This window comes from Manacus vitellinus, unplaced genomic scaffold (genome assembly GCF_001715985.3).
Source record: "Manacus vitellinus isolate BGI_N305 unplaced genomic scaffold, ASM171598v3 scaffold_124_pilon, whole genome shotgun sequence".
Taxonomy (NCBI): domain Eukaryota; kingdom Metazoa; phylum Chordata; class Aves; order Passeriformes; family Pipridae; genus Manacus; species Manacus vitellinus.
In genome coordinates this window covers 275,132-302,442 of record NW_021938921.1, presented here as the reverse complement: position 1 = coordinate 302,442, position 27,311 = coordinate 275,132, and the positions used below count along the sequence as shown (strand labels likewise).

The following is a 27,311-nucleotide window of genomic DNA, read 5'->3' as shown; positions in this document are numbered from 1 at the left end:
GCCTTTTTAAGAGAATTTTATTTGAGTGGTTCTTACAAAGATTGTTGCAATATGAAAGTCTTTGTCTGATAGAAATATCAAGCTGTCTTGTCAAACACACTGAAGTAACCCAAAAATATATTTCAGAGCTCACAGAGCTTAAAAAGAGCAAAGATTATATGCAACCAGAACAAAACACGTTTCTGTATTTCCTACCCCTTTTCAGCCTTGGCTGGAATCTGTCAGCTCTGCCTCACTGCACACGTGGAAACTCATCCGGAAATGCAGAGATCGTTTTGTTTGGAAACTTAGACACACCTCACAGTATTTACAAAGAAACTTTTACAGATACATTAATCAAAAGTTACCATCAAGAAATAAAACCCTTCAATCCTTCTATTCTTACCAATTATTCAGCACAAAGCAAGCTGAGTAGCTGCCGCAGTCAGCCTTCAGTAGCCTTTTGGATTTTTCATTTGTACAAAACACTAAATATGTCCCTTCATCCAGTCTCTCTCCGATATTGCCCTTGAGCAGATCACCCACATTTAGTGAAATGTAAAATGTCTTTGCTGCATTAAAAGAAAGGCTCGTGAAACATTAAAAATGTCATTATGTCCCATCTGCCTTTTACAGAGAACTTGTTATCTATGAGCTACTTCTCAGTTCCTACGGATCACCTTAGTCAATGTACAAGAATTACAAGGCAGAACAAGAAGTCAACAGCTTTGTATACAGTGGAAATGCTAGTTAGGGAGAATGAACACACTGCATTTCTGCTTACTTCGTTTTATTTTTAAAGGTAGCAGGAAGTGTACACAAAATGACATTAAATCCTTTCCTTTAGTTTTATCTAAATAAAAGATAACTCAATCTTCCTCCAAAAAATACCTATGTACAAAACTGACTAAATTAATCTTCATCGTCGAACGGGAACCAGTAGTTGGGTTGCAGTCATGGAGTCTGGGAAAAGGCTGTGGTACGTTGGAAGAGGTACATACGCTGCTGTGATCATTTTACCTGAGCACAGGATCAAACAAAAACAACCATCAGTGGCTGGGCATTTCTGCCAGGGGTGACTGAGTAGAGAAGGGCCGTGAAACACCCACCTGCAAACCACCGCCCGTGCAGCGCGTTGACGGCCGCGATGGCAGCGGCGATCGAGGGACACTTGACGTACACGTTGCCCTGCAAGACACAGCGAGGCAGCCTGTGAGGAGGGGACACATCCACGGGCTGTGCCTCAGCCAGCCCCTGGCCACACCTGCCCCGCTGGCATGGACCAGTGACAGAAGGAACAGGGGAGAAGGGGGCAGTGTCCTGACAGGCACTGCCCCACGGGAACAGTTAAGGCAGCACCACATCTTTCTAAGCAGGATTTTCCAAGACAGCCCAAACGTGCACTCATCTGCTCTCACTGAGAGCCCTCTAGAGGGGCCCTGAAGGCTGTGAGAGGACAGCACACAGGGTGTGGCTGCCCCCCTCAGCCACAGATCCCTCTCTCCCTGGTCTGAGCTCCCAGCCCAATTCCACAAGGAGCAAGCACGCCCCATTCCCCAGGCCAGGAAGAACACACAGCACCTCAAGGGAGACTGATACTGTAAAAATTCTCCTACATGACCTTCAGCATCTATCTGTCTTTACTTGAACAAGGACTGAGGCAAAGGGAAAACCCCATCCCAGCAGGGCAGGAGGCCTGAGATGGTCCCCAGGGTGAATGACAGACTGATCTTTGAACTTGGCCAGAGATACCTGGAGTTCCCCATCTGTAAATCAAGCACTGTGCCTCCCTAATCTGGAGAACTGCAATAGTCACATCCAACAACTCCAAGGCACACAGATGCCCACAGTAATGCGTGGCATTTTTCTGGCTGCCTGCTTAAAAATAGACTACCATCAGTAATTCCTGAACCAGATCAGATTCTAGCTGAAAGAGGTTTTTCAGGAAAATAATATATTAAGAAACAGACTTCCCTGTAGCAGCCTTTGCCAGCCTGTCCTAACTCTTCCCACGGTGATCTAGCTCATTCCCTGCTCAGGGGCTGGTGATGAAGGCATTAAGCAATGAACACACACACCTCTGCTCTCAGCCTCCTCTGCAAAGGCACCCAAGCTCCTTAAACCCCAAAATGAGGTACAGCAACACAAAGCTGTGCCTTTCCTTGACCCCCCAGTGCAGTACACCAGCCGTGCACTCAGCTGGGACTGCAACCCTTTCATCCACAACAAATCACCCCTCATGGCCAAGCCCTGACAGTCTCAGTGTGCAAGTCTGGCTGGGACAGAGTCCTGAACGTGCCCAGAATCTCAGCCTGCAAAACAGAGCAGCACAAGAAAGCTTAGGTTCAAATCCAGTATTTTTAAATATGGATGTTTTATATCTGTGCTACTGTAACAAAATGGGTTTCTTTTTTTATGAAACATTTAACTCACAACACAGTAGCTGTAGCTTTTTCTTTTAAATCCACTTGCTAAGGTAAAACAGAATTGCAGCTCTACGTGCTCAGAACATATGTGAGGGATGTTGAGGGCTGGTGCATTTTTGGTGGGGTTGTGTGATGATTTTTTTTGTTTTGTGTTTAGTTGGGCTTTTGCGAGGGGGTGTTGTGGGCTGTTGGTTGGGTCTTTTTATCTGTCAGAGACCAGTGATCTCTCAGACAGTAACAGACACACACTGTGGGAAAGGTTTCTGCCGCCCAGCAGTCCAATACAGCAGTGACCTTGAAGATTACAAGGTGCCAGGGACACTGTTTTACATACTAAACTGCAGCTCCCATCTAAACTCTCTGTAACCCGTGGAAAAGTGTTTCAGGTGACATTGTGGCAGCTGCACAAGGACAGCAATGGTCAGTGAGTGCCAAGTGATCACCAGGGCAGACCAACCCCACCTAAACAGACTGGGACAGCAGGGTGGGTTCCAGCCTCACACCACAGCATGGAACACAACAGGACACCTCCAGGGTCTGAAGGCTAGAAACCAGCCTGACTGTGAGACCATCTGAAAACTGAACTTCAGTCTGGGCTCTGAATTCTTTATAAAAGGGGTTCCAGGTGGCCAAATTTATTTACAGACATTCCACAGTTTATATATTCTAAGAGCTGAAATACAGGGAAGAGGTAACTAATCTGGGGATTGTGCCAACACAGTGAAGAAAAACATATTCAGATTAAGATGCAGGTATGAACCTGGAATTCCCTGCTCTAGCTCCAGGCCCTCAGACTGTCCCCTGCAAGGCTCTAACGTCACCAGTGACCACAACTGTTCCCAAGCCTGGGCTGAGGCTCACATTTCCTGCACACCTCAATTCTGCTGCAGCAGGGGCCCTCTGTGCTGAAGCCTGGGCTCTCCAGAAAGAGGAAACTGGAAGTCCCTGACGTGGGGGAAATGCACAGCTTAAGGGAAAAGCCAAATGCCTGAACTGAACTGGTCACTACTCTTCAGCCACAGAACTTCAGCTGGGTAAATCTGCAAGAGCAGCAGCAGCAAACTGCTCATACCCACATCAGTTACACACCATGATTCACAACAGGAGGGAACCACCAACATCCTGGACAAACTGCAACACTGCTTCAAGAAATTTAGGTTCCATTTAGGGAAAACCTCCATATTTGTAATGCTCCCTCTAGACAAAATAAAGCAACAGAGCTGCTAACAGAGCTGCTCAGTGTCCCCCCAGAACCAGGCATACCTGAGCTGAGTTTTTGTCTACATAGATGTGGATAACTCCTCCATGTTTGTTACATTCCTCAATCACATCATCTTTAATTTCTGTGTCCCAGCCAGCTTCTTCTTCACTGTATGGAGGGCAGGAAAAACAGGACAGAGATTTCACTCAGACAAAATCCAGCCCAAACTCATTAAACACACTCTTGCAACATTCTGATTTCTTTCTCACATGTAAAAGTCATCAACAAATGCCACACAATAAGTCACTTACGTTTGAGGATTAAACATGTTGGAAAGCTGGAAGCACTGTGTTGCAAGTGGTTGTACAGAAGCAGCTGCAGCCAGAACTGTTGCAATGGAAAAAAAATAGCAGTAAAATATTTACAAATGGAAAAAAAATACCAGTAACATATCTACGAACCCACTATGTGTGGCTGTAATTTAAATGAGTATCTCCTATCTGTTTAAAATCCCAGCATTCAGCAATGGCAGAAGCAGTTCTGACTAAACAGAAACTGAAGGCGGGAAAGCAAAACTCATAAGGAAACACTACCAGTGATAGATCCATTTAAACTGATCAATACCAACACCGGCACATATGAACCACAGTTGAAGGTGAAAAGTGATAAGATAATCCTGTACATTGATTTTGGCAAATTTTCCATGTAAACATTAAAAGGCAGAGACACATGCATCTTCACCTGCATCTAAAATGTCTGCCTGAGTTGTATGCCAGAAGCACCTTTAATGTTTTGCTCCTCATGGAAGCTCAGTAGCAGCTCAGGACAGAGTGGCACCTCCCCAGCTGACTGCACAGCAAGGACAGAGACCCTGGTGAATTCTCAAAACCTGTTTTAAGCACGTTGAATTATGCTTCAAAAGTATCTGCACTTCTGTCCCTTGAAAATGCAGATTACAGGTAACATTTGACAACAAAAATTATGAACATTTAACTGCAGGATAAATTTATACTCCTTCCCTGTAACTGTGGAATTACTACTTGTCATTTCTTGCTGCTCATCATGCCAGTCATCATTAAACACTGTCCCACAGGTGCCCTTCCACAGGCTGCAGCTTCTGTCAGTGGAGCTGGAATAACGTCCCTCTCCCCCTGCACTGCAGATATTTTGGGTTGTGTAGTCAGATAATGAACAACTCAGAGACAGAAACCCCAGCTCCTGATTCTCAAATGACCCCTCTAAGCAAGGAGAACACCCCCAACCCAGCCACACCTAAACCCACAAACACCACCCCACACGTTTTCTTGGACTAACACATGGCTGGGGAATGTCACCAACACAGAGCAAATGCTATGAAGGATTTCCAGTCAAAAAATCAATCACAGCATGACTCCCCAGGGACACCTACAGAACACAAGGCCTCAGTGTGGGCAAACTGCACCACAAGCATTTCACTTACAGCCATCTGCAACAAGACCTACTAATTACAACTCACATCAAATGCTAGTTTACCTTCATTCTGCTGGGACAGTCTTGTTTGTAAATCTAAAGAAAAATACAGAGAAGTTAATTAGTATGCTTGGTAGCATCACTGCCTGCCAGCCAGGTTGTTTAGCCTGTATTTCTGTGGTTAAGAGCTTATTCAAGTGCCTCAACCCACTCTCACAGTTCCTCTCTAGCTGTGAGTACCTTCACTAATCTCAGCTCCTCAGCTGGGAGATTCTGTACTTGACAGATTCCATGACCACAAAGGTAAGCGTATGTCAAAGAGAAACAACACCTTAAAGGACATGACCATGTCCTTTAATTCAATTTATCATCCTCTTCTTGCCTTTGCTGTGCTTGAACTCTTTACAATTTATTTCCATGAGAAAACAATTACAGCAATTCTGACAGGCAATAGAGGTTTGACATCTTTATTAACAGAAAGCAGTTAAGCACAGTTATAGAAACCTGACATTCTCAAAGCAGTTATCAAAATTCATTTTGAGTAGAATGAGGTGATATTTCCCCTGCTATCTTTCCATATAGATGTCACAATGACAAAAGAACCTTTGGTATTTTTCAAATTCAAAACATTTTCAAGAGTTGAGAACATTTAATTTGCCTAGAAAACACTACTTACTTGTTTAGCAACATACAGCTGTCCCAACTGGAAGTGATGGGACCAAACAAATGCCGACTTTCTAGCCATGACTTCAACACTCAACATCTCAAAATGAATAGCAAACTTCAGAATTCAAGAACTGCAAGCATAAGCCCCCTCAATAATGTTCCATTTAGCACAGAGACAGAAGGAGTAAGAAGACTGAAGTAAACCATCATCTTAATTCACTGGTTTAGAGAGCAGCAAAGTGATAGACACCAAGCAAGCTTCCAAGCTTACCTGGGAACACCTGAGGGCATCAAATATGAACATACTTTTTCCCTTTCTACTAAACCCTCCTCGACAACACTGGAGAACCAACAGGAGTGATTTTTTTTCTCTCTATCTTCCTCAAGTGCCTTCCCAAATACCTTCCTAAGAACACATTCTGAAAAGCAAGACTGGAAGGAGCAAGCTCTGAAGGCCAAGCTGTAACAAGAGCTGGCTACATTTGGCATGTTTTCCATCCAGATCTGAACACAAAGAAAACCTCACCTCCATAGAGTGGAAGTATCATAATGGCAAAGGCTATCTTAGCCTGTATTCTCTGCAGAAACTGCATGGATTTGGCCAAATCTGTAACTAATTACCTAGTTACTTTTGAAAACAAAGGTGTTTAAAATCCCTGAACTCCCTCAGTTTCCATGAGGACAGACACTCTGACCCAACTGCACAGGCACATCGTGTCCAGCTGAACTTGTCCCACGTGGGCCAGCTGGGGCTCTGGAGCCGAATGCTCCTGCCCCAAATCTGCACATACCACCAGTGCAAATTCTGTCCAGGGCCAAGAGCCAGAACAGTTGTAAATACAGAAAAAAATCAGCTACCGCTGTCTTGTGCAACAGTTTCATCAGTTAATTATCTACCACCTCTGAAACATAACCCACTGTTCACCAAATCTTTCATCAACTCACTGAATTCTCTTGTTGCTCGTGACTGAAGAATAGTCCTTTCCTCTCCCTCCTAAAATCACTCAGAATTTAGAAATTCATTGTCTTTCTTTACCGTCAACTCTTTCCCTACACGTAGTTTTAAATAATATGTGAAAATTAAAATTAATACATCTGTCAAGTTCAGATCTAGGTAACTTTTCCAGTATGTTCTGTATATATAACCTCTTTGGCATGATGGGAGTACAGGCTCAGTGCACAGAGAAAGCAGAAATACAGAAACAGCTACCAAACACTTTGTGTCTAAAAACAAAACGAAGTTGTGTGTTTATTTTGAAATCCAGATGGCTTTAAATAGGCCAAAGCCTGCAAGTAATGCCCAGTGTCCCAAGCCATTACTGTGAAGAGAACAGAGACCAAACAGAGGTCTCATATGATAACACCTATTCCTCCTTCTTGGGCAGCACACCATCTCAATCTCTTCCAAAACCAGACAGCTCCTTCCACCAGGATGGAATACTTTGCCCCAGAAAGCATTAGAGGAATGTTCTATAGCCTGAATATTTTAAGTTTCACATGTTCAGACAGAGAACAGGGTACACAGCTACAACTATTTACGTTAAATTCCTTTTCCTGCTGGATTTTTTTCCACGGGAATAATGGCCAAGTTCTCAGGTCTCCAGACCTGATTCTTTACCTTCCCTATTTTAGCTTGACTGAATCCCTCCTGAAGGTGGCTGATCAGAACTGTTTGTGGGTGTGTGGCTCAGGTGCTCAGTGTCCTGCCTGCAGGAGCACAGCTGATCTTGGCAGTGTGTCAGCTGCCAGGTCATACCCTGTCTGCACTATTTAGGTATTTTCCTCCTCCTGGGCAACCTTTCACTGCTCAGCTCCCAGGCTACAGAACTGGAATTTGATTTAACCACGAAGAGGTGAACAATATATAACACCCCAATAACCTCTTACTGACAGCACCTCTGTGTTCACTCACCTCACCCCCACTGTTCACCATTGTTTTTCATGTAAGTACTAAACAAGATAAGCCCAACACCTGAATTTTGGCTTCAATAACAGCCTTTAACCTTCCCAGCTTTCACCTGGAAAAAGTCCCTCTTCCTCTGAGCCAGCTTCTTTACACACCTTGTACTTCCTGTGCTACCCACTTCTCTGGCTTCCTAACTCCCCATCGACAGGAGCCCAAAGTTCAGTGAGAAGAGCTCTGCTATGGCTGCCCTGCCCAGGAAAGGCACTTCCATCAAGGACTGGTAGCCTCGAAATGCAGTTTCTCTGACAGTTTGCTATACTGTCATAATATTCTCCCTTCTTTAGTATGACTTCTGAAGGAGTGAAGTCGAGATAGTAACAGGACCAGAATCTGGCCAGATGGCATTTTAATTCCTTTCTTTTGAGTGTAGATAATTTAGAGTTATATGTTCCAGCTACACACAATATCACAGACTTTAAATGTTTATTGACAATACCAGAGATGAGATCTCATGTTTCAAGCATCTTTTCCCCCACTCATTTCCTGGGAGTTTTCTTCCTCCTCTGAACTGTTTACACTCAGCTCTTTTAGCTTTGCTTCTACCTTGGGAATAATTTTTTTTTTTTACTACATATTCCTAGCTTACCCTCCTCAAATTCCAACCTTTATGACCACTGTACCCACTACAAACTGAGGCAATGAGATACTTTAGAAATACCTTGGGAGTAGTTTTTCATTCACCTGAGCCCTGCTTCCTTTTTGTTCTCCAAGAGTTGTAAATCTTCATCTATCCTTTCATGTATTTTACAATGTCTAGCTCAGTTTGACTGCTGGCAGGTAATTTTCTTTCTATCTGTTTCCCAAACTAAAAATATTCTTTTGTTATTAGTCCTTTTTCTTATTTTTCATAGGCTGTATGCTTATTCCTTATTTCTTTTGAGGTAGTTAATCCCCCGGGTTCAGTGGGGAGCCCATTTCTAACAGGGCTTTTTCTTCTTTCTGTGGAATACAGATCCAATACAGCATTAGCAATGTGGAACAGAAGAAACTTCTCACATCCTGCCTGTTCAAACACCCAATTTGCTCAGACCAGATGACTTTATTGCCTTGTTTCTTCAACCATTGCTTTTGAAATCACAAGCCTTAGTTACAGACCTGTTTGTTTATCCTTTCATTTAAACATGAGCAACTCATGATCCCTCAAGTCAATGGTCATTTCTATTCTCATCCATAACATCTTCATTACTTACCAAATTGAGTTTAAAATAGCATCCCCTCTTCATGAGTCAGTGAGTGTTTGATGAAGAAATTTGTCGGATATCACATCCAGGAATATCTGGGCCCCACCATTATTACTAGCAATTCTTCTCCAATCTGTATCAGGGAAGTTAAAGTCTCCCACAATGACATAATTCCTGGTAGTAATTTTCTCTAACAAGAGTAAAGAGATCTTTAATCCATAACCAAATCTCACTTTGGGGATAGCTCATGACTCTATGGCAGCAAAAAGCTTTATCTTTTTCCAAAGTTACTTAAAGTTGCACATGTCTGCATTATTCCTTTTGTACAATACCAGTGGAATAAACAATGCTACCCCTACCACTTTCATTTCTATAGTTGCTAAACATGCACCTTCTTCAAACACCTGTATTCAACCTTATCATTTATTTCTCCATAGGCAGGTTATCTCATGCTGATTCCACCTGTCTGAACAGTTCTGTGTCAGGTATTTCTGGCCATATTCTTGATTTGGTGAGCTTGGTGAGATTTTTTTGGCCTTGTTTGTTTCAAATGGGAAAGGATTGAGGGTTTTTTTAAATACTTTTCTCATTTCTGACTGCCTACACCTGTTTCCACACCTGACTGCCACACTACTGTATCACCTGCATTAACAGTGATCTAACTTTAGTGGTGGTGACCTTTCCTTCTCCTTCTGATCTAGATACACTTTTTCCTTACCTCTGTGCTTTTTTCATCCTTTTCTTCTTCAGCAGACAACCAACATTTTCCTTTCACTAGCCAGTTCCTTTTCCTTCCAAGGGCACATCTCTAGAACAACCCTATTATATTCTTTTAGCAACTGTCTAAAGCTTTACAGGTGTGCTCTTCATAGGACTGCACCTGACCTTCAGTAACATGATCCAGGCCTATCTTATTAAGTCTGAATCACTTCTGTCACAAACTCTGCTGGAAGGCAAAACAACAATGCCACCTATTCTTTGCTACTGTCCTGACACTTTCTCACATGTTCCAGCATCTCGTTATTTGTGACATTAAGTAATTTTCTACTGCTGTGACAGTTGAAAGTTCTCTGTTCTTATTACTAACTAAAAGTAACAAAAAGAAGAAATTCCACTCTGTGAAACCCTGACCTCCCGTGGGAGGTTATTCACTGAACACCCCTTGAACAGTTTGCTGTTTAGGCCAGTAAGAACTAGCAGCAGCAATCATATATTCAGCCTCACTCCAGCATACCCACCTGCAGAACACACAAACAACCACAGCCAAATCCAAGCAACACACATTCCCTGACATACAATGTCCTTCCTCACCAGGACACACACTGTATATGTCTAACACTGCTGCCACCCTCGGGACATGTCCCACATCAAGTCCTAATAACCTCCCTGCCCCTGGGACAGCCCAGGCTTTTCACAGGGGTCAATGCTCGTCCAATGCTGGGCCTGCCATTTTTAGCAGTCAACACTTACAGTGCAGTAGAACTTACAAGTCCCCATTAGCACAGAGAATAGCACAGATAAAGAGATGAAGGCTTGGGATGAATTAGGTGAACTACAACAAATTTGCAAAAATACTGCAAAGTGAATCACACCCATCCCAACTGTGATACTGTCCCTGGTTATCTGCTTACGGATTTGCAGCGTTTTACAGTGTGTCAAACACACTGCAATACCTGTGTTTTCATTTTAAAAGATCACAAAACATATTAAAGTACCTCTTGTCACAGAATTATAAAGCAAAAAGTAATTTTGAAAAATAAACAGGTCATCATTTCTTACCTGTCACAGCTCCAAAGGCCAAAGAGCCACTCATTTGCAGAGCCTGCTGTGCAGCTGGAGGAATCTGCAACCCAGTACCTGCAACACAACACAGACCTTGGAGCGGGCACTGCCACTCACTCAGGGATGCACTAACACAAGGATCAGAAATCTTACTGTTGTCAAAAGATTAAAGAGACCATTTCATGCAGTTATCCCAAGTTCTGTGGGGGGGTTTAATTCAAACTCTGCAAACTCGTGTATTTTTTGCATATTTCCTATTAAACATCACACCCACCTTCTGCAAGCCTTGCCATCAACTGAAGGCGACCAGTTGTTCCCAAGTCAATTCCAGTCCGTTCCAACTCATCACTGTCCAAAAAGGAGCTGGCACTGGAAGCATCAGTACGCTCAGTTACATGTCCCACTTTCATTGGCCTCCCAGCCAGCTCAAATCCATTGAGTTGTTCCAAGGCCTTTTTGGCACACTCAGAGTCTGAGAACTATAGATTGGAAAAGGGGAAATTCAGTAATACTGCCTACAGGATTCAGCAACACTTCTACTGTATGCAACATTCACAATTACAGAAACAGAAGAAACTCTCTAAGATAACAGCAACAAGCTAACTTAAATATGCTCTGTATTTTTAATTTAAACCAAACACACAGATTTTGGTATTTACTGTCTCATATTTAGGTAATGTATTTAAACATAATTATAGTTCAAGTTATAGCATCTAGATACTGCAATCAACAGATGTCTTGGGCTGCAGTTCTCTTAAAAGAGTGACAGTCACTTTCTTTGTAACCTTACAACTGCCATGGTATTTACTGATTATTCCTAACAGATGTCCTGCTTTATGCTGCGAAACATCAAAATAAACATACAAACATTTTATCAGTGTTAAAACCGTCAAGTCTGAACTATATAGTTAGTTTGGTTTCATTTGTGTCCAAGTGCCAGAGGTCCCAGCCGAGACTTTTGTCCCCATGACAAATTGCCAGGTCAGTCAAGAAACTCAAGTTCACAAAATTGTGTACCTGAGGGCAAAGAGGAGAGATGTTTTCAACTGAAAGTTTCATCTTCTAAAATTTTATGTCCCCCAAAAAGCTCAAATTCAATCATTTTCACAACTGTGAAAAATGCCAGTCTTTACTAGTGTCTTTGCCTGCAGAAGGCAGCATTTGCTTTCCCAGGCACTGACTCCAAAGGAAACTATTCCCACCTAAACACATCCATTGCTCACCCACAATACCCAGACAACTGGTAGAAACAAAGGAAAGGGCCAGTGCTGTGTGTCCTCTACATGACACCTCTAAAATGGGACCTAACAGAGATAAAGTAGCAATACAGTAGCTACTCTCTAGATACAACAGCAATATGGATTGATAAGGTATATATATAGTAGCAATGTAGACTGCTGCTATATATACACATGACAAGGTTATATATATATAGATACACTACTGCATGGGAAGATTACACCCAGAAATGGCCTAAGAAGCCCAGCAATCCCAGGCATACCGTAATGAATCCATATCCTTTTGAGCGTCCAGTTTCACTGTCCATCATCAGCTGAATGCTTTCAATCTGAAAGATAAGAATAAAGCTATTTATTATCAGACATTTTGGAACAACCCACAAGATACCAAAACACAACGTGGAAACAGCCCTGACAAATACACAGACGTGACTGTGAAACCAGTTTTCATTGGGGTTTTTTAATCAGTTTCTCGTTCCTTCCTCAAGTCAAACTTAGTGCACTGACAGCCAGACAGGTGCTCCCATACTGAGACAGAAGCAGGTAAACGTAAGGGGTTTGAGTGCAGCTCCAGGTAGAGGTTTGCTCCTGATGCAACATTCCAGCAGATCATGAGCACACAGACCCCATCAGATCCTCACTGAAACACACTGGTCATGCATCTCACATGCTGAGAAACTGTTTCACAAGCTAAGAAAAGCAGTTTGCGTGACTGACCAGGGTCTTTAAGAAAGGACTGTACATTTTAATAATTACTGGTATTTGGGAACTCCTAGAAGTTTACAGTGACTGAATTTAAAACACGGTGCTGAGTCATCCATGAGCCATAAAGTAGTGTTTGGAAGAGACAGCAACACAGAAGACAGAACTGAGTTTAGGACTGGAGTATATGGAATAAGAAGGAAAGACCTTCACAGCTCTACGTGTAACCCTCCTAAAACTACCTTAATGCTACTGTCAGACCTTGAGAAAAAAAAAATAAACAAGAACAGCAGCCATGTGGATTAAAATTTAATCAACTAGAGCAATTTTCTAGGGTTTTGCACAAGAGATTTAAAGGGATGGGCATACTGGGTCTGAATAATGCATGTGAAAAGCACTGCCACCGTATGTATGAAGCAGGGTTCATATCCAAAGACAGTATGAAAAGAATCCAAACATTAATGGACTTCTTTTTCCTCATTAAGTACCTAACTTTCCCCTGTCTCATAATGAAATACCCCAGGTACCTTGGCACAGTACAGCTAACAGTTATTGGAGCTCCACTGGAAACTTTGGATTTGATCTGTTCACTTCCATAATTCTCTCTACAAAAACTTATTGCCATGCTGCAAACTAGGGCCCAATGCTCAGGAGTGAGAAGGGGCCCAAGTTGGAGCTTCACAGGCCACACCACTAGTTCTTGGTCCTTACATGAGCTAAAACTTGAGCAAAAAGTCCTCAGACACAGCTGATAGCAAAATATTCTCAGACCTCAGCCCCAATCCTGTGCTTTGTGCTTTAACCTGTGAAACAGGGCCCTCATTCACAATCACAGATGGGAAAGATATTCACAAGTCACAGGGGCAGGATACAACGTAGGGAGTTTTTGTTTTGTTTTGGGGTTTTTTTTTCCCCTGATCCTTAATTTAGGTACTCATGGAATTCTCAGCTTTCCTTTGTAAGATCTGCCATTCCAATTCACTGGACACCACCACAAACCCAGGTCCTCATCTGTTCTCTAACACCACCCACGCACCCAAAGCCTGGGGATGTTTATGGGCACAGCAGTGCAAGAAGGAAACAAACGTTCCGTGGGTGTGAAGCTGAATTATTTGCAGAAGCTGTGAGTGCTCCACAACTAATCTAGGTTTCTCAGATAAACTACCACAACACAACATGCCAAATTAACATTTACCCTGCCAAATGGCTCGAAGATTCCTCGAAGCATATCTTCAGTTATGTTGAAGTGTAATGATCCCACATAGAGTCTCATGGGACCAGCACTGCCCTTCTGCAGATTGTTTGCCATTGCTGCTGCTCTGTTTTTCTCTGCCTAAGAAAAGGAGAAAATAAAAACTCACCTTCTGTCAAAACTTAATAAAAAACCCCAACATAAGCAGTATATATCTATTAGATCAGAACTAGGCAGATTCACCAAAAGACCACGAGCTGTTGTATAATCTGCAGACTATCCATCGGACTTGAAATTAAAATCCACAGAACCCAAGATGATGACCAAGTACAGAGACACAGATTCCAAAAGCCTTTAAACTGAAAAACTTCATGCATAATTCTGGCTTGTATCTAGTAAATTAACAGTTTTTACACATGCTGGAAAGCATACACAATATAACCTACAATTCTGTAACACTATTTCAATTTCTTTACTACTACTTGCTTGAAATCTGTATCTTCAAAATGCATTTATATCACTTTGGATTGCTTTAATTTGCCTGTCATCTATGGGAAACAAAAGTCCATTTATAATTAGCTTAAATAATCATCCTTGTTAAGGTTTTCCAAACATGCAATGGTAACCAAACTTTCAAACATTACGTTTCTCAGCAAGACACAAAAGGCATAACTCAAAATGAACAAAAATGAGATTTACAACTCCTTACCTGTGATGCCTGTACTATGATGGGTACACCCAGGACTCTCTGTCCAGTCAGTCCTATTGCCAGGGGCACGGAACTAACATCAACAAATTCAACATAAGCAATTCCCTTTGAACGCCTGGAATTTCTATCTGAAATCATTCGCACATCACGAACCTGAAAGGCAAGAATTGACATGAGTACTTTGGAGATAAAGGAAAAAACCTAATGCAGCCCATTCCTCAGACAGGTATTAATAATGAGATGATCATCTGCCAAGCCAATGGCTTTGTAATTGTGCTGAAAATCTATGGCAGCATACAGCTTTAACAAACATATCCCAGAGGCAAGTGAGCACTAAAGCTGCTGTTCAAAGTCAAATGTAGTGTATGACAAAAGTTTTTCAAAATTAGAAGTTAAATGAATTTTCAAGTTACACTATAACTGACAAATCTATCTGAAAAAGACAGAAAATATGAAAAATGAAGTTGTTTGAATCAGAATTGAATCGACATGTTTTGCATCACATCACATGAACAATGAACTCCTGAGAAATTACATTTTCACGTTCAAAGCCTTTAATAACTAGTTCATCGTCATTCATCCCCCTTTGCACAGGTACAGGAAGCTCCACCTGCTTACAATCCTCAAAAATATCAATCCTGTACTTAAGTTCTACTGGGACAGCTTGAGGCAGTAGTCAGGTTCATTTTAACTTCCCTATTAATTACCTTCCCTACTGTAGAGAAAAATTCTTCCAGGTCTCTTGGTCGAATTCTTGCAGCCAACTGCATGCAGAATACTGTTCGAGCATCCCTCTCTTCAGGGGTAAGATTATCAATAGGTTCTCTGGAAAGAGCAAAGTTCAGTTAAAAAATGAACTGAATTAAGCTAACTCATCTCTGGACTGCATGTGAAACACTAAATAATCAGTACTTCCCAGTCTAATAGTGAAAAACACACCTGCTGTATTTAAAAAAGGCAGGGTTAAGAAGTGAGTACCTAATATTAATATGATAATCTATTTACTTGTATAACATGCCTGAATATCCTGTTTCAACTGCGAGCATTAAATATGCCTGAAAACTTCTATTTTACCTCCAGAGGCCCAAACTAATCAGAGATACCATTTTGCTGCTGTCCAGAAATGGTACCAGGCCCACTGTGGAGCTCACAGTCACGAAGATGAGAGGACGAGGATACAAAGGCCAGCAGGGTGAACTGGCACAGACCAGCTGCCCAAACTCTCAGACAAGTAGTGCCAACCAGGCTTTGCAAACTCACATCTGGCATCTACCCAGTCACCTCAGAGTCACTGCAGCCACTGCATAAACAATACTGACAGCCATGTAAATGGAATTCCCAGTCCTCAGAGTTTCAGCTTGTTAACTCACAAAAAAAAATAAGAATAGTGAATAATTACTCTGATCCTTGACACCAGAAGCACTAGAATAATTTTATTTCAATACTGAACCACTATCTGGAATTAGATACACCACTTCTAAGGTGCTGAAGCTTCAAATCTAAAAAAAAAAATCTGACTTGTAGTCAAGTACAGGACAGAACTAGCATGCTGGATCCTGGACTGAGTTTTCAGTCATGGAGTACATATTTATATTAATATAATTATATAGATATTAATCACTGAGAATACAAAAGAAAAATTTACACTGAATTATCTTAGTAAGAGTTTGCTAGTCATTAAAAAACAAAACAAGATTGGTTAAATTTAACTGCATTAATGTAAGAGAATAATCTCATTAGCAGCTATCTAAATCTAATTTCCTTAATGAGAAGCCTGAGAATGGATAAGCACCTCCTGCATTTCAAAGGTATCGAGCCTCTCTAAAATTAATATGAATAAATACTGAAAAGCAAAAAGAAGCATTTGTACTTTTCCATTCTTTAGATTATTAAGCACAATTTAGCACAAAAGCTAATTTAATTCACGATTAATGGGCAAAAGATTGAGAACACAAATGCAAAAAACCAAAGCAAAGCTTCTTTTGCAAACTGATGTTATTTACAACTGTTTATGACATGGGAAGAAGGCAACATATTAACAATGCTCTCCTCTCCCAGGATTTCTAAATGAATTTCAGTATCACTTTTGAGTATTATTGCATTAATGCATTTTTTTATTAATGCATTATTTCACCATCACCTTCCCAACTTCAATAGGACAAAAAACCACATGTAAAAAGCTGTACCTGACAGGGCTCTTGTCTTTTCTGAAGGGACTTTTGCTCCTGGAGCGACGTCTGCTAAAAGGAAAGAAGAAACAAGATTAGAAGAAAACCTTCAAATACACCACTCTGATTTTAATCAAAATCTACTAATGATATAATAAAAAGTAGAGAAAAGTCAGAAACCTTAATTTGATGCTGTGAGGCAGACCAATCTTCCCTCTGATGGCACTGTTGAATTTTGGACCAGAACTACGGCAAAAGAAAAGACAGACATTACTCACCTGAGTACCAAAATTCAGGATTTCCCATCTGTACTCACATTACACTGCAAGTGCTCACCCACCCTTGCACCTGAACTGGTCAGCATTTCCATCAGCAGCACCCAATGCATGCATAATATCATCAACAGGATATCAACACATGCAGCACTCCAGACCATAAGGCACGGAATATGCTCCTCTCTCAGCTTCACCTGCATCACAAAACCCCAGAATATGCAGGACTCCAGGAAGTGAATTATGAGCCAGCCACACAGGGCACATTTGTACATGTGAACTATTCTGAGCTACAGTTACAGCTGTAACCATTGCACATGTTTCTGTGTCCACATCAAGTTCTATGTACTGATGATTGCAAAGCATGGCCTGGAGCTCAGCCTCAGAGCTGTGTGCAAAGTGGTGCTGGCAGGATTACTTGCTCAAGTGTAACGTTTTAAAATCAAAAGTTTCATGAAATTTAAGGTGCAAGAAGAAACCAAAGTAGCTCCCTGCAGACATCTCTAAGGGACACATTCACTAATGTTGCCTCAGCTCTCGCCACTGAAGTGCTACAAATATGCCAATGAAGCTTCCTAAAGTTCTTAATGGCCACCAAACCACAGAAGCAGTGAACCCAGCAGTTAGCCCTATATATAGACATGGAACCACAGAAGGAATCCAACCTCTTGGCTGAATCTAATTTTAGTTCTCCAGGCTTCACAAAGTCTGTTAGAACAAACTGTAACCTGCCCTTAACTTCCATGTTAAGGACAGTCCTCACTAGGTAACGTGGCACATGGGGACAGCCTGTGACACGGGCAGTAGGACTCATCCCATCGTGTTCTCCCTGAACTTGATGTCCTGGTAGATACAAGGCAAAGAACAACACCTGTTAACATTCTTCCTGTATCTCCACCGAGCAGAGGCACTGCTGCACAGACTGAATGCTGTGCACTGGGGCTTTGGCTTTCCATCTGCACACAATTGATTCTTTCTGTTGTAGCTACAATTTGATGTGAAACACCCTGAAAGACACGGCGGGCTGAAGACATTAAGAAGTCTTCCACTAAATCCATTTGGCCAGGCAATTTGTCTGAAAAACATCTTCTTGCTCCTCAGTGGAGCAGTAATGCTTATAGTGAAACTCAGCATCCACAGCAAGGAGGAGGATGCCCATTTTTAAACATGTCATGACACAGGTGGAAGTAGTGGGCCAAGATCCAAAACCGTGCTGGCCAGGTTAAAGCAAGGGAAATATGGCCCTGTACAACACTGGAAAAAAAATAAAGAAAAAAGACCATTTAGAAACTACTTATTAAGAACAGAGAAAATAAGACACAAAACACAGGCACGTGTTGAGATGAGATTGCTATTGATCAAACCCAGAATTTTCTGCCTAGGATAAATTACTCCATTTCCTACTCAAGTCCAGACAAATGACTGCTCGGAGCATCCATTCAGGTTCTCCAGTATCTGAGAAACTGCTGAAAGCTGCACCTGGAAATGCTGGTACTGATTCCAGAGGCCAACTTCTTACCAAACATGGGACTACCCTGCACCTTCACACCTCCCAGTATAGAACGTGGTGTTCTCCAGTTCAAATCAAATGCAGCCAGACACACCAATTACAGTAATTCCAGAATACTAACATGCAGACCAACTAAACAATAGTAAATAATTATGAGTTTTTAAGGAAATGGTGAAAGAAATGTTTTGTTTGTCTAAATCTAATGAAAAGAATCCCCAAAACACAAATAATTGATAAGTAACACAGTAACAGTTTTCAAATACATGCACAGTTTCCCAAGGGGGAGGGAGAGAAAAGGAAAAAAGTGGGGAGAAAAACGCACGACCCACTACAACTCCAAAAATCTCTTTTCCATTTTCACTCAATTAGTAGTACCTTCCTTACATGATTCCATGAAACACTGACAAACCCCAGTGACCTAAAGCCATCCCAGGCTGAGCACAAAGCTGCCTAGGGCAAGGTGACAGCCCAAGTTACCTTCTCAAGATCCCTTTTCAGCAGTGTTCTGCAGGATGCACTTCCCTTTGTTTTTCCAAGGAGACCTGCTTGTAAAGCTGTAGATCTCAGGGAAAGCTGCTTCGCTCCTACGGCCCCTACAGCTGCTGCCCAGCTCCTGCTATCATGCAAGGCAGCACCATGTCACAAGCAATTCATCTTTATATCTAGGAGTCCCCTTGTCCATAAGCCAAAGGCCCTCAGTCCATAGGGACATGCCTTCCCAAACCTGCATGATGCCACACAGCCCAACAGCAGTCAGGTCAGAAGACAGCCAGCAAATTATCAGCTCTTACCTGCTAATTCTTACTCAAGACTCCAACAAAACAGTGTTGGACAAGGCAAACTTTGGCTAACAAAGTCCAGGGCATCATGATGAACTTTCAGTCCTCATGTAATACATCTGTTTTCCCGACAGCTTTGTCCAAATTCTTGGTTTCAGAATAGAAACAGGATGGTCTAAGTGACTTCTACTGTACATTAGTACTTCTACTGTACATGTGTCTGCGATTTGCCAGACACATGTCTAAGCAAGAATACCCAGTCAAGTTCTTTCTACTAAGAGACCTAATAATGTAGCTGTAAAACACTTACAGAACAACATGCGTGAGAATAACATTAGAAAAAAACCCTGTCAACATTAAGCAATGCAAGCCAGTCACCCCATTTTAAAAAGTTGAAGCATTTAACCACTTTCTAAAGCTTAACAAATTCCAAGGTTTCAGGCTCTCTGTGGCACTCTCTTCTCCATACTAGACTTTTTCTTCTCACTGTTGCTGAGATGCCTCTTAACTGCTCCAGCAGCAAGAACATTTCAGTTTACAGGCATCAGCTTGAAAAGGAGCCTTTATAAAGCAAATGAGAAAGATCACAAGGAGGAGAAAGAGTAACAAATAAGATAAAACAGAAACCATAATGCATTTTGATCTACATGCTGCCCCAGCCAGCAAGAGAACTCTGGCAGTTACTTTCGAAATGCTGAGCTGATGGCACTGATACAGAGACAATTTCTTCAAATGAAAGCACCAGTTCTGGTGATCCAAAGTTATCTGATTGAAAGGCAGCCAGTGGTGCAGGAGGCTTCATCTCCAAAACTCCTGTCTCCCTGAGTCAATGTCTCATACAGATTTAAAGGTGGGTGTCTGCATTTGAAGAGTAACAAACAGGAAATTAGGAGCTCTCCACTCTTGTATCTTCTGAGGCCCTTCTCTTTCACACTTCTTGAGACAAAACTAGAATTTGGGAATCACAGTAGCATATGTATTACTTCAACAGCACCATCCATGATCTACAAGTGATTGACAGCAGATTGCTTGCTGACTGCCAACAGTCAACAGCAGTCCCCCTGGGATACATGTGCCTGCCCTGTTTCCAGTCTTCCACTAAACCATTTCAAACACTAAAATTCTACTTGGTTAAATGAAAGCAACAATCTGGCAACTGCAGCAGAACTACCAAACGAATAAGCACAACCATGTATCCTCAGGGCATACCAGACCATCTCAGCTTCTTGTTCACTGTATTTCCAGAGAAATCACCCAGAACAGCTACAGAAGTGTCAGAATAGGGAAAAAGAACCCTCACAATCATTTACCTTTCTGGCATAACGTACCTCAATGCCTTAGAACAGGCATGGGTTATTGCACTTTCAATCTCTACTTGAGGAAATTATTTTGGAAGACCAGAACACTGGAACTTCCAAATTTCTCTAGCTGAAGAACATTCTCACCCAGTGACAACAAAATACCAAAGAACAAAACTCTCCAACGCAGCTGGGAAAATGCAGCAACTCCCAACTATGTGAAGAGACGAAGGACATCCTCCCCCTGCACCACCGCACCGGAGGGGAGGCTGTCAGGCTCACACATGGAAGGCTCAAGTTTTGGATCAAGGTCCTCTGTGTCTTGAGCCACAACAGTGGCACTGGCACAACCCAACCAGCTACTGTAACCTTACAGGTAGCAAAGAGTTGTAGGAAAGCAAGCCAACTGTGCACTGCTGAAATCTTCAGAGCTGAAGCCCAGAGCAGCACACACAGGCTCTGCCCAGCCTGGCACTGGAGACAAAGGGAAAGCCAGGATGAGAAGCTCTGTGACCCCCACGGGCACAGGATGCCACTGCACCTCAGCAGAGCCTGGAGCTGCAGTAAGTTCTCATTATCAGAATGCCCACATCCAGATGACTTAGCACAAACTGAGACTCTGAGACCTCAGGCAGTTTTGTTTGCATTCCAAGAGTACAAAAGAGAATGCATTTCCTGGATTGGGACCCAGCCAAGAAAAACATTCATGTACTAAAACTGTGCAAGCCTGCAATTTATCAGAAGATAAACACTGTCTGCTCAAACACCTTGAGAGATATCTTCATCACAGATGGCATTACATGTTATGGTTTAAAAAATACATCCTTTCCAATTGCCTACTTTTTACGGGACCTTGCATTCCCAGACTTGGTAACAGCTGAGAGGAGTCCTGGACAACAGCAGACACAAGGAGCAGCCTCAGGTTATTAACTACAGTCAACCATATACACCAGTTCTCACTGGTTTTCTGCAAAGAGGCAACAGGAAGCGAAGGGGAGAGCGGGAATACAAACCATCAGAAACAAATACTGATGAAAAAAATGTCTTTTGAGAATTGATTTACAACTGCCAGGAACTACTTACAGCAGAGGTTCTGTCAAACTAAATATCTGAGAGGATCAAAGAGTTCTTTCACAGTTTCTAGACAAGTCTGACAAAAAGCAGGGCAAATATGCAATGCATGGGCATTTCGAAGACAAGATGCTTCCAGTTTGGATGCATAAAGGTGGGGTGTCTTTATGGGAATATGCATTTACGGAGTAAAGTGTTTAAGAGCAGCAAGACCGTAAAAATCTTCAGTAATACAAAAACAAGGGTTTATGAGTTTGTAATCAAAGTCACAGACTACTATTCACTTTTTGACAGCTAAGCTGTCAAGTTTTATACTGAAGACAGTTTGGACAAGTAGGGAACTTGCTTGTTACTTTGATTTTGTGATAAATTTGGTTTTCCAGTCAGCTGTACACATTCTTTCATTGCTTTTACATCTTTCATTTTGGCTCAGAAGGAAAACCAGCAGAAGGGGGATATGTTACTGTCCTCCTCTTTTCCATGTTGTGTTTATTGACATTCTTCAAACTCAGCCTCTCACCCTCTGAGATTATTAGTGACCCATTTAGAAAGCAGAAAGTGAAACTTGAGGCTTCCCCATCACACCACTGAAGCAGCCCCCATGCACCTCGACACAAATAACCTACTAGGGGCTCCTGTAGCGGCCTCTGAACCTGCGGTCTCTGCTCCTGGACCGGCTGCGTCTGCGTTCTTTGCTCCTGCTCCGCTTCCTTTCCCGGCTCCTGCTCTTCTTCCGCTCCCGGTCCCGGCTCCGTTTGCGTTCCTTACTCCTGCTTCTCTTTCTGTCATGGCTTCGACTTCGGCTCTTGCTCTTTTTTCTCCTGAGGAAAAACCCACAACTTCGGTTATGCCCACAGCTCAGTGTTATTTACCCCAAATCCCACACTTCCCCCAACCTGATGTCAAAGACATTGACAGGAGAAGTTTCCACCCGTTAATATTTATATGGTTTTTTGTTAAGTGGGTGGTTAAGCATGCCAGCAATCTTCTATCACTATAAAGTCCACAACAAAACAGCTTTATTTTAAATTTCATAATTGCTAGAGAACGCTTCCAGAAGAGTAAAAGGACTAAAAAACCATTTCCTGTGTTGGATCTACTACATACCAGCTGCAGTACTTCATGTGGCTTTCAACCACACTTTAAACTCAGTATCAAGATTCTAAGATCAAATTACACTTTTACAGCAAAGTAAAACAAAACAACCAAAATAGAAAGACCCAAGTCTGAGGGAAAGGAAGGATGGTTAATATTCCCCACCATCACTCAACACACTGCTGAAGAGTTTTTCTTCCCTACTTGCTACTCCTGCTCATAAGCCACTTGCTTTTTTAAGTCCATGCTTGTCACAGGTTTGGGTCAAAACTGCAGATCTTCGTAGCTTTAACCATTTACTTAGAAAATCTAATCTTTTAAGATCTGTAAGTCAACTATACCTCATATCTGAAAACCAGTGAGCAACTGTTCCATTCTTGGCATTTGCATTATTTGTGAATTTTTTCCCTCTATCTCAGCCTCAGACCACCAAAGCTGACAGTCCCCTAGTTTTTAAAATATATACGTATGTATACATAAAACACATGGTAAACAGATGCTCAAGCCATTACTTAAGACAGCAAAATAATCAATTTTGCTGCTAAACTTCTGAAGTTTGAAACGTCCTTTGTTCCTCAATTTTTCCTTCTGATTGCATACACCGTGTTTTTTCAAAGTGGTCACTCATACACCTAAAAACTTCTTTTTAAAAAGAGCATGTGGATTACAAAAGGTTCATTACTGTTATTTTCTATGGCCATGAAGAAAATGAGACTTCTAGTTAGTTTCCATTTCTTAAGTAAAAAGTCTCTCACTTGCCACACCTAACTAAGCCTAATCATCACTAGCAGCTTTTGCTCTCCAATCTCTACCTAGGAAGATCTATTAAAACTATCTTAGTATTTGTCTCTGAAGACAAACATTTTGTGATTAGGTTTTAAACACTGGAATATTTAGTTTTTTCCACCAGTTTCTCTAATATTTTTGTAAGGACAGAGAAGCTGCTGCATCAAACCCCGATATCAGAAGTCTCACAACCTCCAATAGTTCTCTATTTCTGGGTGGTGTTATCAGTGTCACTGACTCACACGTCCTGCTGTAATGCAGTTTGGGATGGCCAGGCATGCAGTATCCCTCCTCTCTAGGACCCATCACTTACCAACATTTCCCCAAGTTACCCCTAAAACACCATCATAACAGCTCTGAAAAATCGTCCCTGTAGCTCGCTATCCTGCCCAGAACCAGTAAGTGGTAACTGCAGCCACTCCCTATCAGACAGGGAGCTGAACCCCCTGTGCAGGCAAAGACTGCCAAGAGTCCAGACCCACACTGAGCCTCCAAACCAGGACTGACCTGGACATACAGTACAGACATCCAGGAAGAATGCAGATTCTTAATCCTTCTCATTACTAACATGGACATTTAATATCATTTGACAATTACTGAAACCTGCAGCTGTTTTTTTTAACTTGCTGATTTTTGCTGTGGATTTTCTTGACAGTTTGAATCTTATTTCAGTATTTGCCCAACTGAAGCAGATACAGAATATCATCTGCATATAATTCAATTGATTTAAAGCACAGCAAGAAGTCTTGCAAAGCCTAAATATACCTTTGTCTTCAGCAACAGAAGACACTGTCACGAGTCACAAACAAAAGAGCGCAATTCGTTCTTTAAAGATTATGTGGAACAGCAGCTCTATGAAAATGAACTTCTAGGGCTTAAAAATATTGGGAGCAGTTGCTTTTGCTGGAATTTTAGGAGTCCTAGGATTTAGCATGAGAAGGATGTTCACAGTATTGTTTAGAACACAGATAAGGTATAATCGATTTTAGATTATTTGATTACAACTAAAGCCTGACCTTGGAATTGGACTTATAATTCCCCAAATATCCATACACCTGGGATAAAACTTTCTTTGGATCCCTTCAGCATGTCATCTGCATGATTTCAGAAGGTGACAACAGCACATGCTGACTTCTTAAGATAGCTGTGTATTACAAAAATGCACTGCTTTCTGCTTAGTCAAATATCACTCTAAAAATTTGTCTTTTTACATCAATTACCTCATCACCAAATGACGCTTGTAAGGTACAGAATTTATTTTACAGACTTAAAAACCTTCCGTTTATTTGGGGTATTTAATAGACTCTTACATAAGGCATTTTTCCTCAAATTCCCGGTTTCATTCCAGACTGCTTGGGGCATCAGAAGGTGTTCAGATTCTGGAATTATGCTTGCTGAAGAAGGTGGGCTTGTACTCTTGTTTTTCAAAAAAGTTTTCAAAGGTGGGGATGCAGAGAAGAGAGGGAGGGGATTCAGTACCCTAAACCTTTTCAAGAAAGCACTGGTATCTTTAAATGCTTTGCACTGCTTCAAATCACATTCTACAATAAATTCTACAACAAATACACTTTTAAAATGCAAAATCCACTGCATAGCTAAAGTAACAAAAAAAATTAAATATGCTGAACATACTAAGTCTGTATTTCTATCTGATGTTAATTAAATGTTTCCACACTTCGATGACATCAGCTGCAAGGGTTTTAACTACATTTGTAAATAAAAGACTTCCTAATTGCTGCAACTGCAAACACCAAGCTTTGTTACTTTAGTTCCGTAAATACTACTGACATGCATTCCCAGGTTCACAAAACTCAGCAGCCTCTCCCCAAAAGTACAGAACTGAGACAACACTCACTTCTTGCTGCGCTCTTCGTGGCCATTGGCACTGCTCAATTTGTTCTCATCCTAAGCAGGGTTGATAGAAGAACATCGTGAGGACGAAGTGGAAACATTTCAAGTGGTCAAAGGGTAATGGGAATAGGAATAAGAAAATAAAAACAAAAATTTTAATACTAAATTACTTGTTTACAGCTTAATTTGGAAAGCTTTAGAATATTTAGGTAGGCATGTTTAACCACTTTGCTGCTTAAATTTAAGTCATACTATTACAAAATACAAGACTTACATCATTTAAAAGTGTATATTAAATTGTAGATACTTCCTTACATGGTTTAGAGAGCAAGTTATCCTGTAGAATTCAGCACTCAAGTGGTTAAATGTTATTTCTATAAAATGTAAGAGGAAGTTTGAGGTCTGTGTTTGTGTGCCCCTCTGATCAGTACCAAGGCTATATCTCTGCCTAAGCCCCGGGGCTGTGCTAGCAGCCAGCCACTATGGATTTCCTATGGATTTCCTGTGACCGATGCCATTCCCGAGATCTTCGCTCATTTTCGTTGAAGGGTTGTAAGAGCTTGATGTCACCTCTGTCACACATCTCGCCCTGAAGCAAACAGGGATTCACACTGCTTTAGTAACGTCGACTCCCAAGAAAGTCATCAATAATCCACCAGTCCAGCCTAAACATTCCCTATTTCCATACCTGTTTACATGGAAAATATCCATGTTAAGCCAGGACACAAGAATTTTAACATAATAGTTTACAAATTTCTCTTCAAGATGTAAAAGTAACTGCTAAATATTACATAAACTAAATATACATTTAAAACTTACAAATGCTCATCCAAAATTCATTACACGGTTGTAATAAACACTGCAAAATAGACTAACAATAGCTGCTATATAATTTATATACTGGCTTTACAGTTTAATCACATTGGTTACATCAAAAGTACAATTCCTAGGTGACTTAAAGTTAATATACATTTCTTTCAAAACCAGTGCTAAAGCATGCAGACTGTTCATACTTCACCACCATTTGGTGGAAAACAAAAAAAGACAGTATTCATTTGCTGCTGGTTTAAGTAGACATCACTATGCTAATTGATAAAAATTTCACATAAAAATTGACATTTCCTAATTAAACAACTAGGACAGAAGAATACAAGAGCTTATTTTAGAATGACACCGCAGTCTGTGATACTGTCTTTTACTTGCTAAGAACATTCTACTCAGGGATCCAAGAATTTCCGTAAATTCGTTCACTCAGCAATTGATTTTCATCTGCCCTGTTGAAAGATTAACCGCCAGCAGCTTCTGCATTAAAAGCAAGTCCCACTCTTCTTGCACTGAGCAGACTGTTCAAATATTTACTTGCCATGGGACTGGTGAAAAGGTTATTCTTGGAACCCTGCTGTTTTCCCAAATCACTGCATTCACCTTGTTGCTATACCAAACTAGACCTGGCCATTTTAGAGGAGAGGTTTTAGGATTCTTGGTTTGGGGGGTTGGTTTGGTTTTTTTTTTTCTGTTTTGTTTTGGTTTTGTTTGGTTGGTTTTTGGGTGGGTGGTTTTTTTGTTTTGTTTTGGTTGTATTTTTTTTTAACCTAGGGGACCACGGTACAGCGATACGTCACTCAATTACTACCTTATGATTGACAGTTCACACTGGAATCAAAGGTGAATTCATGGGAGTAGAGGTGAGATATCGTTAGGCAAGTCTACAAAGAGAGATAGATGGGCATTTATTCATCACGCTGAAGTGAAACTACTGCACAATATAATTACATTAACAGTATAAATTAACTTGAAAGTTACATGTAATGCATGTCCAATAAGATAAATCATGAGGGCTCCAGGGATGTTAGTTTACAGTTCAGCAGTAGTTTCATGAATAATGCTAAATTAAGGTAAACACAACTTCATGGCACATTTTTCTCACCTTCTTGTAAGGAGCTTCAAGCATTGCCTCAATATCAATATCATCAGCCATTTTTCAGGGCAC

General features: G+C 41.3%; 1 protein-coding gene across 6 annotated transcripts; it reads right to left on the bottom strand.

Annotated features, from left to right (window-relative positions):
* On the bottom strand, positions 1 to 27,311 carry RBM39 (RNA binding motif protein 39). 6 transcript variants are annotated; one of them, XM_018067850.3, is made up of 17 exons: positions 27,249 to 27,306; positions 26,955 to 27,027; positions 25,322 to 25,375; positions 22,216 to 22,407; positions 16,840 to 16,905; positions 16,678 to 16,731; positions 15,199 to 15,316; positions 14,492 to 14,644; positions 13,786 to 13,923; positions 12,152 to 12,217; positions 10,925 to 11,129; positions 10,648 to 10,725; positions 5,119 to 5,151; positions 3,918 to 3,993; positions 3,669 to 3,774; positions 1,089 to 1,167; positions 1 to 999 (listed from the first exon to the last, which is right to left on the bottom strand). In XM_018067850.3, the coding sequence occupies exons 3-17, from the start codon at positions 25,348 to 25,350 to the stop codon at positions 899 to 901; spliced, it is 1,494 nt and encodes a 497-aa protein (XP_017923339.1). In that variant the 5' UTR covers positions 25,351 to 25,375; positions 26,955 to 27,027; positions 27,249 to 27,306; the 3' UTR covers positions 1 to 898. The 6 variants fall into 6 exon arrangements, with proteins under 6 accessions (XP_017923339.1, XP_017923337.1, XP_017923338.1 ...); XM_018067848.2 differs by lacking the exon at positions 26,955 to 27,027 and having other exon boundaries at positions 22,216 to 22,410; positions 25,326 to 25,375; positions 27,249 to 27,311; XM_018067849.3 differs by lacking the exon at positions 26,955 to 27,027 and having other exon boundaries at positions 16,678 to 16,728; positions 22,216 to 22,410; positions 25,326 to 25,375; positions 27,249 to 27,311.

What these genes read in the sequence shown, in the direction of transcription:
- RBM39 (XM_018067848.2), bottom strand. Translation starts at nt 27,299, where the DNA reads ATGGCTGATGATATTGATATTGAGGCAATGCTTGAAGCTCCTTACAAG. An exon ending in GATGGCAAGGCTTGCAGAAG is followed by an intron (nt 10,726 to 10,924) that starts GTGGGTGTGATG and finishes GTTGTGTTGCAG; the next exon opens with GTACTGGGTTGCAGATTCCT. An exon ending in AACATGTTTAATCCTCAAAC is followed by an intron (nt 3,775 to 3,917) that starts GTAAGTGACTTA and finishes CCCTCCATACAG; the next exon opens with TGAAGAAGAAGCTGGCTGGG.